The sequence below is a fragment of the Opisthorchis viverrini genome, assembly GCF_000715545.1.
Source record: "Opisthorchis viverrini unplaced genomic scaffold opera_v5_176, whole genome shotgun sequence".
NCBI lineage: Eukaryota > Metazoa > Platyhelminthes > Trematoda > Opisthorchiida > Opisthorchiidae > Opisthorchis > Opisthorchis viverrini.
The window spans coordinates 216,003-227,692 of record NW_008751834.1 but is presented as its reverse complement, the minus strand read 5'-3'; the positions used below and the strand labels follow the sequence as shown (position 1 = coordinate 227,692).

General features: G+C 45.8%; 1 protein-coding gene across 1 annotated transcript in view; it reads right to left on the bottom strand.

The window, feature by feature from the left end:
• T265_07599 (hypothetical protein) overlaps positions 1-11,690 on the bottom strand; it is a gene marked incomplete at both ends in the record, with an annotated part of 53,402 nt that overhangs the window by 3,990 nt on the left and 37,722 nt on the right. Inside the window, 7 exons of the mRNA XM_009173163.1 lie at positions 4,723-5,033; positions 6,095-6,195; positions 7,420-7,520; positions 8,149-8,354; positions 8,431-8,729; positions 10,076-10,334; positions 11,330-11,672. Coding sequence (XP_009171427.1) covers positions 4,723-5,033; positions 6,095-6,195; positions 7,420-7,520; positions 8,149-8,354; positions 8,431-8,729; positions 10,076-10,334; positions 11,330-11,672 — 1,620 coding nt within the window. The remainder of the gene's footprint in view (positions 1-4,722; positions 5,034-6,094; positions 6,196-7,419; positions 7,521-8,148; positions 8,355-8,430; positions 8,730-10,075; positions 10,335-11,329; positions 11,673-11,690) is intronic.

The window sequence follows — 11,690 nt, the reverse complement described above, 5'->3', positions numbered from 1 at the left end:
GACGGTATAATATTTTTTGACGAGCATTTGTCCGCGCAAAGTACTTTCGCGGGAACGTCGGTGATCCTACTCTTCGCCATGCGTTGAGGCGTGGTACTCAACTGTTAAAACCATCAACAAACACATTGAAACCGACCTAATCGGCGGGAACCCGTACCCAAGCCGAAGATGATACAGTGAATTACAACAGGTGAGAGTTGCGTCAAGCAAAAATGTGCCCAATGGCCCGTTGATCATCACCATCGATAGCATGACATCGGTGTTCAACACCGATGGTTCACTGCCGTATATGAACCATTGAACAACGAACAGACAACAGAAATGGCAAACAGGATAATCGAATTCAAGAAAGAAAACTATTACTCGTCAGGACGCGCTCGGACAGAAAAAAAGCACATGTGCAGAGAGTGACGCATCTCCAAGGTCACCATCGGTACGACATGTCCGGAAAGTAGGTGAGTTGCCGGCTCCCACCAAACACGGCTTAGCAACACACGACCAGCGTAGTGGGCCTGAGATTGTTCACGAACGGAACACCACCATTGGTTGTACGGAACGAACAAGTGAACGACCATATTTGGCCAATTAGTCATTCTATATATTTACGGAGACGCTCTGTATGTTTTTGTCCTGGCAATACAGCCGTGTCCCCAGTTCTCTGTCTTCTCCCTATCGCGTAGTCTGGCAGGCTCAGCGCAGGCGTAACCCATAGTTACCCACGATACAACATTACTGCAATCGACTAACCAGGCAGCAAGATCAGCGGAAAAATACGTCTGGAATACTACAGGCGGACAGCCTGTGGTGGACTCTATGTGCAGCGTATGGCTGAAGGCCTGACAACACCAAAAATACACGCCTTGTTTGCTTGAGAGGAACATCGAGGCCAGCTCGCCATCAACAACAAAAATCCAGCACTGAGATAATCCTCCCTCCCGACAAGACACCTGGCGTGGATGGTCTGTACTCTTCAAGGAATTGGCTATATCCTGGTGAACAGTCTGACATCCATACTGGAGAAGATTCGTAACGAAACACAGTACCAGTAGATTGGAGCTCCTTGACCGTCATCCCAGTTATTAAAGAGCGCAAAAATGTCATGCGAAAAGCATCCTGCTTTCATTCCGGTGTCCGGCGCTCTCTGGCAATGTTTCGTGTAGGTTGACCGATTACCGGGAGAGAGATTCGTGAAAATCAAGCCGGGATCCATCCTGACCGAGGAGGCATCGAACATCTCTCTCTATATGGGGCACAGTCTAGAACAGCGTCACTCCTTCAAGCTCCCACGTTGGTCGTTTTTATTGATCTCAAAGCTGACTCTTGATCGTGAGAAACTTTGGTGTAAGGCAATCAAAGGTGTTGCTTCCAAATTCATATCCCTTACGAACTTCTGTGGGTGCGTACGAGTATACGGCAGGCTTTCGCCTGATTTCACGCCTAGTGGTGTAAAACAAGGTTGCACTCTCTCACACTGACCGAGAAGACCGTTCAGCTGTAACACCCTTCTGGTGCTTAGCCACCCGAAAGAAGCATGAGTGCTGGAATACTGCCAGGCTGCTAAAGCCTAGACAGAGGAAGTCGAGGGGCAGAGGTCGGGTTCAAACCACGGACCTTCCGGTCAATAAATTCGCGCTCTAGCCATTTGAGCAATCTCGCCCGTCTCACGCGCTCTAGCATTTGAGCAATCTCGCCCGTCTCACGTTCAACTGTTATCAATCTGCCCATCTCTACAAACTCGAAGGTAGAAATGCACCCGGGACGTTCGCTCGCAGACATTGTGTGTGGACGATATTGGTCTCCTAAATAATTCTGCCACATGGTTTGGCAAGCGTCTCACACCTGCAATGTTGCCACAAGACTGTGTAGGATCAAGCTCAAACCTCATGCCTGCAGACCACCCAATCGACTTGATAGATAAGTTTGTTAACTGGGTAGTTGTATAAGTTCCGATGGACTGGCTGGAGATGAATCTAGAATCGGAAAATTCAGAGCAATGATCGCGAACGTCCGACACTTATGGCGCCGACGTGAAGTCGGTTTGTCTGTCAAGGGCAGAGTTTACAATGCGGCAGTGCGATCCGTACCGCTTTGTGGATCAGAGACGTGAACTCTGCGCGAAGGACACACGGAAGATGTTAGTGCTTGACCGTCAGTGTCTCCTAAGCATTGGTAGGGTCTGGTAGAAATATAGGACTAATAATGCTAAGGTACGCCAGATGGTCCTACAGAAAAGGAACTCTAACGCGAGAGAAAATATCACTCACGGTTCATAGATTATTTTGGTTGGAACATCTACTCAACATGCCATAAGACTGTCTGCCCCGCAGAGCTCATTTTGCCCAGCACTGTGCTGAATGGAAGCGACCGAGTGGTGGACACCGTATGACCTGGAAACGAACTACGAAAACACCAACCAGTAAACTAAGTCGGTTCAACAGCCGCCCCACTGGATAGGGACTCCTGGACTCAACTCACTAATAGTTGATGACGCTAGCAGAAATAGCCCAATCGCGCAGTCAGTGGCACTTGTGTAGTAAATCTACTGCCTTCAAATGATAGGTACTCTGTTCCCTAACTAATTAACCATGTCATCGGCTCCAAAACCTGACTATATGCCCCACTCTCCCAACCTACGATGATCGAAGTTTTAGCAGCTGGAACCAATGTGCCTATGGTACACGGTTTATAGCTGATAAATTGATGGATCAGTCAGTTGGAAGCGGAAAGAGCACAAACTTAACCAATGGGCTATGGTACACGGTTTATAGCTGATAAATTGATGGATCAGTCAGTTGGAAGCGGAAAGAGCACAAACTTCCGGCCCTACCTATTACAGGGGAGATTATCTCCATCGGTTAACTTTCAGGTCATTCATACCTTATGACCAAACACCATAGATTCGGTCCTGTTCTAACGTCCACTCAGATAACCGCTTGCATCTCGCTTTTTATCATAGTACAACACAAGCAAAAAAATTCCAATATCATTGTGGGAGTCATATCTCTTCCTTTCGCCACAAATTCCAGATTGATTTTATCTGCTCTATGAGCACGTTGATGTGGCACCAGCAACGCTTTCTGTGAGCGGAATTTCAAAACACTTTCTCAATCCGCTTGCAGATCATATTAACGATGTCTTCGAATTTCTGTGCTCGATTTACAGTTCCAAATCTAATGCATTTGACAGACGAGACGCCAAACTCATTGTGTCCAGCATCATACGTTAGTAATATGACAGGGAGTTTGGTGTCCAGGATATGTCAACAACGTCCAGTTTCCATAAGTGGCGGCTGCAGGAAATCTAGTTTAAATACAACTGTCTCAGGTTTCGCCAAGGCTGCTCACTTCGTAGATAAAAAACGCTCCCTCTGTCTTACGCGGTCGGAATAAAAAGGACTTGTCAGACAGAACACAATGAGCATCGAAAAGTGATAATGTACCACCAGTTCTGATGCCTCTCGGATTTGGGGCCGTCTACGTCTCAGAAGAAAGCCGAGAAGGCAGATGCATCATTGATCATCCAAAAACCTGTACATGGAGTCACCGTTATGTAGTCCCTGACCTGACTATTTTTAATCGGATTTTTTGGTCAGGATCCCCACTGGACGACTCGTGGTTTCTCGCTTGCGTTGCAGTAGAGGTGTGATCAGTGGGCGCACGTGACCAAGTAAATATATGCAGAATTTCTTTCCGACACCGTGCGCTTTCTCCCGAAAGACCCGATGATCAGAGGAGCTCCGAATGAAAAATAAACATCTGTCCAGAATAAAAGGTTTGGGCTGAGTAATGTTCCATCTATCGATCGAGAGGATTACGACCCATGGAGCGTGAAGTACTGGGACTGAGAAAAAAATTAATTTATCAAATGAATGCTTTACATTTATGTATAAATTCTGCTTTTTAAAAACAATACAACGCGTTAAAAATGCAGCGAATCAGGAGCCGGTGAGTACAGCCGCGGTCCGTGGAACCATTTGCTCCAAGCGATGATGCATAGCCTGAATGAATAGTCTTTGATTCGATTTCAGGTAAGAGGCCTGGGAAGGTGAAGAAAACAAAGGAGAACTAGTAGATTCCATAGCTGGATAAAAAGCAACGTCGACTGCATATACTGTCCTCTTGTAAGAAACCTCTAGGAAAGCAGTGCCCCATAAATAAAAAAAACCGGAGCGTCAGATGAATAAAATAAAAGAAACAGGCGTGACCCACATTGGCTTCTCAAGTGGTTCAGCCGCCCTAACCTTTTATCGATCTGCTAATAAATCAACAGGAGCAGAACGGCATATTTGTTATCCTAGTCACAGACCTGAAGCGTCCTGTAAGTGATGTCAGGAAACAATATCAACTCAAGAGCAACGGGTCAACAAATTGCAAATCGGATCGCACGGGAACTCAAGCTGTTACTTATTGCGGAACCTAATCGCAAAGAAGTTCTTTCCACGCATACGTGAGTCAGAGTGGGACAAAAATCACGGAACTTCGCGTTGTAAACGCAACATAATTCTAATGGAAAGAATCCCCTTCCTTCAGATAAAAAATCCAAGTGGCAATTATTGGAATCACTTGTCGCGTTGTGGGCTGGAACTTCTTCACACCACAAGGGACATGTTTGGCGGTTATACAGCGTTTATCATTAAATCTTAATTCGAAACACGGAGTTTTTTAGCAGAACTTTTATAACTTCGAAACGGCTCTAGGGTGTTGAAAAAGTTGCATGAATTACCTTGGAAAGTTGACAGAGCGATTCCAGAAGTTCAGGACGTAGTAGGGAGGGTATCATTTCTCTGATTATCTCAGGTTCACTCCTTTCGTCTGCAGAAACATGCGCCCCAGGAAGTTCACGTTTGTAAGCGAGCCGACCGTACTCAGGGGTTTGATCCACTCGACGTGTTTGTGGTTGTCGCGTCTTTGAGCCAGGGAACTTCGTGGCAGATTGTATTCGAGGTGTCAGTGATGAGGCCGCAGCAGGATCCGGGCGATTGAGATGGTGGTTGAGAAAACGCCACGAGACATAAATTCCCTGTTCGCAGATACCTTGAATTTAGGGTGAAATAATACGTTTAGGAGAGTAATACGCAGTTGTCGTGAGAGAAAAATCCCAAGATGCCAGACAAGTAAGTAGCGAAGAAACCCGCAATCGAGGGGAAGCCTGGAAGCCGAGAGCAAATCACACCAGCTACCGAGGCCAGTTGGTTCGGCGAAAACGAATGAATTCTAATTGGCCGCATACCGAATTTTTGAAGCCCATCAGCTCACAAACAGAAAAGAATAACAGTTTTCACCCCAGAGATGGGTAAAGATCAATCATACGAGTTCCCTTCCGGTGCTCACTTGGCTGTGTGAACCAGAAACACAAACGCGGCCTTACGGTACACGTGATACATAGAGTATAGACAATTTGAAGTCAGTCCCCTAACTAGAGTTCATATGTGCTGGAGAACTTTGACTCAACATGCAGATAACACACCAACGACGCTCAACTACGCCTTGGTGATAAAAATTCAGCCAGCATTCTAGGGTCAAGTTCATGTGATTCCGTGCTTAGCTGGGAACACTCAAACGCAAAACCAAAAACATCTGTTTAATGGAACTGGTCCAGTGAATTTCCATCAACTATCTTTGAGTGCTGACGGCGTAGGTACCATACATGTCTGCCGTAGGCCAGTAAAGAATCTTGCCACCTTTTTCCTCACAAATAACTTGAAGTGACAATCATGTAGAAGTGCTGTTGTAAATGCTGACGATGGGCTTGGAATAAGTGGGGTCAGAAGAGCGATGGTTCGTAGGTATGTACCGAAAAAAACACCACACCTCATGTCTAACTGTGTCATAAGTTCTCCGAGATGTGGGTAATACTGCTCAAGACAAATTGCAAGCGTAGCAAACGAGAGATAGAGATAAGACAAGTGCTAATGATCTCCCAAGAGGGCGGTGGGATCGAATAACAGGTCTTCATAAATTGGGAAAACCTTGTATCATCTACATTTAAAGGGCAAAACTCAAAAGCTATCAGGACGCAAGCTTTCGTAAAAAGAGGCGTAGAGCCTCTGGTTGATGCGAACAGAATCACAAACTGTAAGTAGGTAAGAACTTACTAACAAGTGAATTCAACTGTAAACGAAGAAAACTGACACCAACCGCGATACAATTGCGCAGCAACTCCGTCTCTGGGTGATGGGAGTCAAGTCCGAGAAAACTGGCGGAGGAAGAAGGCAGTTAGGGAAACAACAGAGTTACGGCAATGGCGCGACCGTGAATCTCGATACTTTAATCAAGTTTTATCATTTTGGATAGGAGTCGAATTGGAAGAAGACAAAAGGAACTTACATAAAAAAAATAACAGTGGCATTCTACTGAACATCGCCCACTTAAGCGAACGAAGTGGAGTTGAATTTCAGTGCACTTTAGTCCATTCAATACTTTATTTGAAAGTCTAGACGTAACAGGTGAATACGCGAGTCAAAGGCGAGAAAACGCACCCAATGAACGTGCACGGGTTTGGTAATCTTGCGCCTACCATGAATCATTTGAAGGAAGAATAGTGTGAAGAAACGCGACCAGTGATGTGGCTTGATTGGGGTAGTGAACACTTTGGACGTTTACGTCACGAAGATGACTAACCACTAGCGGACTGTATACTTAGTGAGCTGAAATGGAGGGTGTCTAACAAAGAGTCTTTTCCACGCACATGAAGATCCAACGAACAAAATCCATGTAGAGAGGCGAGTAAGGTACAAAGTTTCGTCCTAAAAAATCACGTTAGTAATTCCACTCCAGTGTCTTTGGATAGACCTCTGAGCCACAGGCTTTCGCTGAAGGCACACAATCGACCAGCATCTGAGTTCCGAGGCCCTGAAGATGATCTTATCTTCTTATAATTGTAACGTAACTCAAATGTGTCTGACAATTCTGCAACAGCCTGTCTGTAAATCATCCCATATTTGCGTATTCGGATCCAACAACCGCCACGCTGTCGTTCGAATACACTGAAACAAACGACTCCGATAACGAAAACCCCGACCATCATGCCTGTCGTTATTTGTCACCACAAACAGACATTACAATCACGCTACTGTAGACGCTGAATTATACCCTTGGGTAGATCACCCACTCAGGAATTCGTAAGTGATTCATGCAAGGTGTTAACACGGTAGACTGAGTGCAAGCAAAGCTTATCAATGCAGTTGTAGAAAGCTAAACAGCAAAATAAGGACAAGAAGAGTTTTCAGCAACCTTGTGAGTAGTTTCCTTTATGAAAACATACTGCGATATCTCGAATATCGTGCCAATTGAAACATGAGGTGGCCTGTGTGCAGCACATTCAGTTGTAGAATATCATAAACGAGAGATTCAGTTGAGTCTCTCGAGAAAACCAAATTGATTTGCAAATGAGTGTTTCTCGAAGGACTAGAAAACTTACGGCGTAGAAGAACTGACCAGGCGGGGAACACTGGAGAAAAGGAGTGTGCACGACTGACGAAGCTGGTCCATTGACAGGTCGTCGCTACGTACCCGTGCGTGCTGTATGGTAACAAAACAAGCGAGGAAAACAAATACATGTATATTTGCAGTACGGTAAATTGCTTTCGGTGAGATCACCATCCATCGTGGCCGCTTTTGGCCAGTACTGCTGTCGGGCACTTGTTATGTAATCATACGTTTATCGTTTTAGCCGCTTCGGCAGACTTGCCTTCAAGCTGTTCTCTAATAAGATCAGGTAACTAACAACCGCTACATTAGGATATGCTTTGCATCAATATCAGCGCTGGATCGCCCAATTTCGACTGGTCGTTTCACCAGTCCCGATATACAGGTTACTTTGCAGGGTTTTCAGGAATTTCTGAAATCGCTAAGGAAAATCTAAGGAATGTGTTTGGACCTGTCCAAGGTTGCTGGGATGGTATATCGTCCAAACGAAAATTCCAACCAGGTTTCAGTTTTGCTCAATAAGTACAGACCACAGGGGAACAGATTCTCAGGTGGGATGCAACCACCGCTACGTTCTCAAAGGTTTTGCATACCAACTAACACATTCAGGCGTAACAATAGGCAAGTAACGTGAGTAACTGAAATGCGGCCACAATGTTCGTTGAGTACGTGAATAAACACCGAGAAGAAACCATTTCTGACGTACCAAAAGAAGCCTTACTACCGGGCATCCAACACGGATGGGGGATTCCTCCGAAGACAGCTGGAGCGACTTTGAACCTGCATCGTCCAACTTCCCCGAACTGTTAAATATATTCAAGTTGGCCAGACCCACACACAGATCTTCGACGCGTACCAACTGATTCAATGCCCATGAGACCAGATGTAAAATAAACGTCAGTTGGACATGGCCAGAACTAGGGTCACCTACAAGGTGAAACGGCGAAAGTTACCCAGATGCACAGAGAGAGGTTTAAATAGAAAACTACCACAAATAAAGTACCTTGGTCACTCGTTTGGAGGAGTGTAAACAATGGTTGAATGTTTTTTGACGGAACAGGTAACGAAGCATCCAAAGAGGAGCGGTCCAGACTCGCCACGCACACGGAAACGAGATGCCGAATAAGATTAAGTTGCTGGGTACGACATAGCATGTGGTCAAAGATGAGATGATGATGCTGATTGGAGACACCGGTCAAAGGTTTCGCGGAAGGCTGTGGTTCAGCCAACAGAGTTGGCAGAAGGCTGACAGAGTTGCGCAGAATCCGAGATCGAACCACTTCACTCTGAATTATGGAGTATCTGAAGTGGAAATGGAAATATCACAGAGAGAAGCCTTGGTTTCAATCCCGGTCAGTTGAAGTTAACTGCCAGGAGCTCCTCAGATAAACATAAACTGGGGTAAAAATTGAACGACGGGCTACGCACAGTCTGTCCCAGCGGTCCAGTGCGAATTCTCCAGAAATTCAGTCGGTACAACCGTCAGTAAATCGGGCGTACCCGAAATTTTGGCAGACTTTGAGATGTGAAGAGTGAACAGGTAGCGGAGAGGATACTAACAGAAGCGGGTACGTACCCACCTCGTTCAATCAACTGTTTGCAAATTATCAACCCATAGAAGTCCCAGGAACTGTACAAGCAGAAATCCACAGATTAGTGCTTTGGAGAAGTCCATGTGGAATCATCACCACCGGCAGACAACATCAATGTTCATAAATGATGTTTCGCTACCGTAATAGCCTATCTAGCTTTAAGGCACTTTCTCGCCTCCAGGCTTCACACTTACCACGGCCAAAGTTTACCACCTATCGGTGCAAGTTTGCCCATACATCACAGGCCGAAAGCTGTGAGAGACAGGGTATCTGTATCGCCATTGGTGTTGGAGGGGGGACACTTCGCACTCGGCACAACCATTGACAAACAAACCAAATACTAGCCGGGATGGAAACTGACAAATACGTCACACACGGTTATCCCCGACGTTCATACTGGTAACTTCATACAAGAGCTTGCTCGGGACAAGCGAGTGGGTGTCTGTATCAATTGACACCTAGGTCACAGCACTCTGCACGTCCCTGAGAGCATTAGCTCTTCGAATAAGGATGACGCCAGTAGACACAAGCATAGGCTGGAAGAGATCGATATCCACTTCGGGCAGTAGGTCACTATGGAGAGAAACGTTTGTCGTTGGACGAAGGAGGTGGTAAAAAACTGTCGTATGTGATCACCACTGTCTGCTAACTGTCTCATGCGTCAGCGACAATAAAGTAAAACGACTGCCTGTCATGCATAGGCTGGTGACAACGCTGCAGACGTTTATCACCAGTGCAAGGGTAGCACTGATAAAACGACTTGGGCGTCTAGGCAACGAATTACAAGAGTTACAGCATCTTGCGTATGACTTGCATTAGAAAAACCTGATGCAGACATGTTGATCTTGCCCTGTTCCTTTCCTACAATCATTCGATTGATATTTTGTTTGGCGCAACCTACATATAACCGAGTAGGGTGTACGTGGATGAAGGTGTAAACAATACAGTAAAATGGTTCAAGCAGAACAAAATCTCCTCCAAGCTCGGATCTGAGGCACGAGTACTTTGTGTGAATGGGTTGTCAGAAATACGACAGCCATCAGAGACTAAACTCACTCGTCCATCCCAGTTGAGATTTTTTCAGTCCTGCTGACCAGTGCGAAAAGCTCGACTAAGTTTGTCTGAGCAGCGAGCCATTGCATGAGCCAAACAATGCCTACACTGCCGCCTGCCCCGGTGATTCCACTCATCCAGTCTGTCCGGTCCAAAAAGTGGACCAAAGCACTGCCCAAAACTGTCTCCTCAACCAACAGTGCATCCGAGTGGGCATATAGAAAGCCGATAACTTGCTGATTGGCATAAACATGCGAAGGACCTGCAGTGGACACCGAAAGAATTGGTGCATAAATGGAAATCGAGAAAATTGCAGCAGATGAAACCGGATCGATACGTTTGGTGCGTAGTATCGGAGCCAAGCAGTAAACGATGACTCCTGGTTAATTATCCATAACACAGCGATTTGCGAACATATGATTCCGAGGGTCTGTCCTGGAACACACAACTAGAAACTGTGAAATAGGATGCCGAAAGCTTAACAATGGATCTAAAAAAGGACACTATCTGATTGGTTTGTTAGGGACTAAGGCAATCTCAATGCTCTTTCGCACACGTCCTTAAAGCGACTTAGGACGACAAATCACCCTGAATGATCCCACCGATAGATTTGATGGTTGGTATTCATAAGATGAGCGGTCATTGTACTGATTAGATGCCTAGTCAGTCGTTCCCAAGCACTTTGGGATATGCGCACGAATTCTCTCGCATAGACACCGAGTCGAAAAAATGACCACTGATGAATCTACTATGGTGTTGAGCATTGGAACAGGAACCGCCATTTATACGTGACTGCTTCTGTGTGTCCAGGTAGTGTAACAATGGGCGTGTACACTAAACTAGGTATCTCGACTAGGCTTGGGTAACCATGACTCCTTTGGGTGGCATGGGAGCAATACACCGAAAGAGTGCGGTCACTGAAAGATTGTTTTTCGACCTATTTCATGTCCAGAAATCTGTGGGAGTTAGTGTGCTGGCCTGATCACGTAGATTTCCAATACATAACATTTTAAGGGATGCGTCAGCGTTTCTTGTTATTACAATATCCAGTAACTGGAATGCGTTACCGGTTTCTCCATCTCATTTGAAGTTGAGTGCAGTGTGGGCGGACTTAAGATTACTGGGGTTGAAGCAGGTTTTTTTTATCCAGATGGCAGTGACATGGTATGGTGAACTTCTCCTATCCAATATCGGTCGAAATAGACATTTTTCTTTTTGTAAGCAGTCCGGTTATAGGCAACAAGCCACCACACATACCCAAGGTGATCAATATTGTCTTGAACAAATCCACGACCGGGAGTAAAACTCCGGGCCAAGTAATAGTGCTCTCTGCCGTCGAACTATCACTTCTTGCACAAATCAGCCGGTGAAGTAAACAGTCATCAAAATGAATGTCCGTGCTGTCGCACTGCGAAGCTGCCATAACGCGCGACAAAATTTGAGAAACTTTGGAGTCCCCGCGTTCCACATCTGCGTTGGTCAGTGCTGAGTTCGAGGCGTATAAGGAGTCAAGACCGTCTGCGTATGAGTTTGCCAAGGTTGAAGCAGAGTAGATGGCGCAGGCCGTGAGCATGCTGATCACATCACACTGAAGCAAAGCCTAGAAAGGAACAGCAAA